Raw genomic sequence first — 5101 nt, 5'->3', positions numbered from 1 at the left:
ATAGAATATAAATTTTGAACTTATGCTACTAGTCTAGTTTCCCAAATAGGAAACTAATAGGTGGTAATGATTATCTATGTATATCTTTTATTTGCTCTTTAAAAAAAAATTAGAGTAATTTTTGGGCATATAAGTTGGTGTCATGTTCTCACTTGCAACTACAACTTAATCTTGCCATTATTAATGTACATGCCTTGAGTTTCATGGTGCAATTGAACACTTATATGAGCAACTGTTTGATAAATGCCAAACACAAATTCTCTTGTTTTGACTTCTTGTACTCAAGATGCTTGCCAAGCACCTCCATATGGCATTGTGAGAGAAGTGTCCATAAGATTGCATCTATTCACACCCATGCAAACTTCCCCTTTACCTTGAGAGTGGATGGTATCAAGTTGTCTCAGTCAAACACGGGTCACAGAAGTCCCCTTCCATAATCAAGGATGTTGACTTAGTTTGACCCTTAGGAAAACCCTCCTTAGGCCAGAAATTGTCCTTTCTTAGCCTTAAAGTGTAGGGCAAGGCTACCAAGGTGACAGTAGGTGGCTTGCCTAAAAGTTGCCTCTTGGCTCTCCCATTGGGGTTAGAACTTTCCCAAGGGAACCTATTGAGGGTAGTGAAGATTGACAGGTCATCCTTTAGTTGCAGAATGTACAACTTTATCTATTATCAGTACAACCTATAAATGATGGTTTACCACACGACATACCAGTGAATGCAAATCTAAGTTATTGAGTTACAATAGTCAAACACTGTCGCAAGCCTCAACTCATCATTGAGGTAAATGATAAATGAAAGTGGCTAAATTTCTTCAAAAAGGATCTAAATTTGATTTGTGACTTCTTCAAAAAGGATCTGAATTTTATTTGCTACATTTTTACTCCATCAGTCAAAAAAACAATTTGTGTCTAAGTGATGTTAGTCCTTTTCCTCCTCTATGTTGCCTACTACAGGAATCTATTACTATTCACTACTATCATTATCCTGCATTTCAAGATTGATATCATCCTACATTTTATTAGTACAACCCTTAAATGATCATTTATTTTAGAATTTGCTAGTCAAAATAAAAATCAAATTATAACAGGGTTACTTCATGAACAAGAAGTCAAACGCTGCAATCCTCATCATTTTGTGAAATAAAATGAAATGATATTTGAACACGAGACTAAAAATAGTCTATAAAACCATTACTTCCTTGCTTTTCACCAAGTAACTAACATATTTCAAAATGGATCTGCTTTTTATTTGCTTCCTGCGTTTTTACACCCATAGTAAAAAAACCTAATGTGTCTTACCATTCTTAGTCATCCTTCGAGGCCTGCTCGTCCTGTGAGCTATTCTCTTCGGTAGAGTATTCACTACTTTCCTCATCGGATATTCCAGGATTGATATCAAGCTGCACAGGTGCCACTTGAATAATTTCAACAGGTCTTGCAGGAGCGACAGGCATAGGTCTTGCAGGAGCGACAGGCATTGGCGGTGCTGGAGCAGTGTCTTCTGGCTTTGGAGGTAGCATAGCATCTCCAGATGTCCAACCAGCAGGAAATTCCATACCTGGAGGGAGCGAAGGAGTATCCCCCGGCTTCCAATTAGCAGGGATATCTATAACTGGAGGCAACGAAACTGGATCCCCAGGCTTCCAACCAGCTGGGACTGAAGGTTCCCATCCTGGTGGGAGGCCGGGCAACTTAACTGGCATTTTCGGCTTCGGATTAACAATAACTTTCTCAGGAGCAGGTTCAACAATTGCAACAGGCAATGGCTCTGTAAATGCTTGTTTTGGGATTCCAACATCCAGATCTGCAAATCGAAACAGCTGGGAAGCTCTCATTTGCTCATCTTGAGGAGCAGGGGGCAGGGCACCACGAAGCGCAGCTTGCCCGGCACCGAATTCAGGCGGTGCAAATGTCGTGTAGCTTATTTTACGTGCGTACGTTAAAATTTCAGACACATCCGCCTCACCGAGCGCCACAGGATCATCGTCTGAAGTTGAATTTGAGGTTTTCCGACGCTTACTTTTCCTGTAACCCGCGTATTCTTCTAGGGGTTGTTCCAAAACCCGCTGGCCGTCCAGCAATTTCCTTGCAAAGGCGCGCATTGCAGAATCTTTGGACGCAATTTCTTGGGCTATCGTCTCTTTCTGTTGCTCAATCGTTTGGATCTCTAGCATTTCCGTCACAGCTTCTCCCAGCAGACTCTGGCGCGATGACAATATAGACAGGACCTCTTTGATCGATGTTGCTGAAGCTGCTTCTGGAGGAATGCAAGATTCTTGAAGGAATGTGGGAATCAAACCCTGGTAAGCCGTCTGCCATTCTGCATTGTTGCCTGTATAAAGATAACATTAATATAAGGTAACTGAGACAATATAATGTAACTGAGACAGAATAGATATCTATACTTGGTCTATCAGAAAAGTTCAGAAAAGTTATGTGGTTGTAGTTCATTAGTTAGGTGGAAAAGTTTGGTTCTGTAATCTAATTTCAATCTTAAGCAAAATAAAACTGTAATGGTTGTAGTTCAACCATTATATAAAGAGGTCTAGCTTTATAATCTAATTGTAATGTCATCTTAAACAGAATAAATACCCTGATACTTCCTCTATAAACAGAATAAATACCCTGATACTTCCTCTATCAGAAAAGTCTTGTGATTGAGTTTCACCAGTTAAGTGAGAAAGTTTGGTCTTATAGTCTAATATTAAACAGGACAATGTATATTTGATAACTGCTCCTGGCGCAATTTCTTCCATTGGAAGACCGGCAAAAAAACAAAACAAGAATAGTAATTCTGCGATTTCTTCCGTTGAAAAAAAGGCCCAAGAAAACCAAACCAAACGAGGGATGGTTCAAAAATATACTTACTGGAAACCTCGAAAAGTCTGGTAGTGAGTCCAGCCATCTCCTGAAGAAGCAACTGAGCTCTTCTGTATGGAGGTAAGGCGAAGAAGGGCGCAGTTCGTTCAGTTATTTTCTGGGAAGAAGGATAATTGGGAACAGCCAGCGCCAGCCTGGCCGGGGAGGGCGAAATAGGTGTATTCTCTGCCATTTTCAATGGTCTGAAATCAACCCGATAAGGCCTTGATCAACCCTTCAACCCACTCAGATGTCATGTAGGCCAACTGCAAATCACTTCAACAGGGAACTCCAAAAAATCTTAAAATCGTTGTACCTACAAATGCTTCAAACAAACACACATATTTTGAGAAAACCGGAAGTCTCCTCGGCTCTGCAAATATAACGGCTTTCAGTTTCCAGTGAAACTCTCGGATGTAACAGTTATAACTGAATTTTGAACTGGTCTACTAAAGTATCTGTAGTTATATCCACGAGGGCATCCATCAAAGCAGATGAGTAGTTTTTACGCCATAATGACGTTGGATTCTGCGAGTGCCACCTTTCTTTGCGTTGTGGTCTGTACATCCGTGGATCTATGAGAGTTAAAATGGATGTATGAGTGTTAAAATGACGAAGTATATAAGTAAAAAAGAAATTAAAGTTGTTTTTAGGGTGATTTTTTGGACTTTTTAGTGTCTTGAAAATTTGTGGGGCATTTTGATTGAACATGGTTACCCATCAAGTTTGTGATTTCAATAAATTCCTGCCGGATTTTAGAGAAATTTAACATATATATGGATTCATCACTTTGGAAAACCCGCACTTCGATTGCACAGGATTACCCATCAAGTTTGTTAACATATATATGGATTCATCACCTTGGAAAACCCGTAGGGCACTTCGATTGCACATGATTACCCATCAAGTTTGTGATTTCAATAAATTCCTGCTGGATTTTAGAGAAATTTGACCGGAAAAAACCATCGTAAAAGCTTTCAAGCTCCAAAATTAAAAGTTTCCCGGGGTGCCTTTAATTTAGGTGAAATAATATATTGGTTTTTTTATGTGGGAATGGAATGGGGTTTTTTAGTGATAATATGGTTATTAGAGATTTCTAGAAGAGAACTGTGTAATGGATAAAAACAGTTTTTTCGGAAATCTTTAACCACAATTGTATCAAGTTTTTTTTTTAAATTGTTTGTTTTTTTTGTTTTTGTTTTTTTATTAATTGGTTTAAGATTGTTTTTGTTTTTCTTAATAATTGGTTTAAGTAAAAACAATTACTATTTTTTTGTGAGAGTAGTTTAAAAAGGCAACAATTTCACCTTGAAAATATAGAATTTTCATTCATGGTTTTCGAAAAATCCAGTTGAAATTTTTGGAAATCTAGGTGTCAAACTATAGAATTTTGGGTGTCTTGAGGGGTTAGAGGGTGTTGAATCTATTTCTACCTTCAAATTTGTATCGGAACACTTCTAAATCAAGATTTTGCAAAATAAAAATATATGTGAAAAAGTAACCATACAGACGAAATTGTTGCCTCGTTAGACAACGTTTTTTTGTCTAATTTTAATAAAAGTGTTAGACTAAAAAAATTATGTTGGGAATCACGATTGTCGTTAGACCAAAACCCGCAAGTGTTAGTCAATGATCGCATCACCAAAGATAAGGATCCACGAGAGGTGGTTAGTCCATGTCGCAAAACACACGGGCAGCATTGATTTATCCAATGTCCAACAATCTTCCCCCCAATGCGAGTCGGGTGTGTATCGAACTCGTGACCTACACTTTAATACCACTTGTTGGGAATCACGATTATGGTTAGACCAAAACTTGCAAGTGTTAGTCAACGATCGCATCCCCAGAGATAAGGATCCACAAGAGACAATTAGTCCATGTCGCGAAACACACGGGGGAAGTTGGTTTATCTAATGTCCAACAAATTGAAATGTCATCTAGCTATCACTTTAATATGTATTGAATGATATGGTCCTTGCTTAAGAAGTAGCATAATGGACATTTAATTTAAAAACCTGCTACGTTGGATAAAGTAAAGGATCCTAAAGTTTGTAGAGAAATGCATTTGTTGCGTCTAGGAGGTTGTCTGTTAGAGAGTTGTTGATGGATCCACGTTTGCAATAAAATTAGATGTGTGCCCTTTATCCTTGCCATTCATGCTCTTTAACCTCGCTATCCCTTTTTCATAGAGAAATATCATACCTTTTCTATTCAAATAAAAAGTATCACATACAACAACATTT

At 38.3% G+C, this 5101-nt stretch overlaps 1 protein-coding gene across 1 annotated transcript; it reads right to left on the bottom strand.

Moving 5' to 3' along the window:
- Window positions 1–1303: 1303 nt before the first annotated feature.
- On the bottom strand, window positions 1304–3051 carry LOC149174722 (mediator of RNA polymerase II transcription subunit 4-like). Its single transcript, XM_089420945.1, has 2 exons — window positions 2868–3051; window positions 1304–2331 (listed from the first exon to the last, which is right to left on the bottom strand). Exons 1-2 carry the CDS (start codon window positions 3049–3051, stop codon window positions 1304–1306), a joined length of 1212 nt encoding a protein of 403 aa, XP_089277071.1.
- Window positions 3052–5101: the final 2050 nt, after the last annotated feature.

Source organism: Pinus tabuliformis, chromosome 4_1, assembly GCF_031772625.1.
Source record: "Pinus tabuliformis cultivar Carrire ecotype Pingquan chromosome 4_1, CPIR1, whole genome shotgun sequence".
NCBI classification, from domain to species: domain Eukaryota; kingdom Viridiplantae; phylum Streptophyta; class Pinopsida; order Pinales; family Pinaceae; genus Pinus; species Pinus tabuliformis.
The sequence above is the reverse complement of the archived record's forward strand: the minus strand, read 5'-3'. Positions and strand labels throughout refer to the sequence as shown.

Bases quoted from the DNA above. Each gene is read 5' to 3' on its own strand.
- LOC149174722 (XM_089420945.1), bottom strand. From the start codon at position 3,051: ATGGCAGAGAATACACCTATTTCGCCCTCCCCGGCCAGGCTGGCGCTG. The intron at 2,332-2,867 runs GTAAGTATATTT...ATCTTTATACAG, and splicing joins CAGACTTTTCGAGGTTTCCA to GCAACAATGCAGAATGGCAG.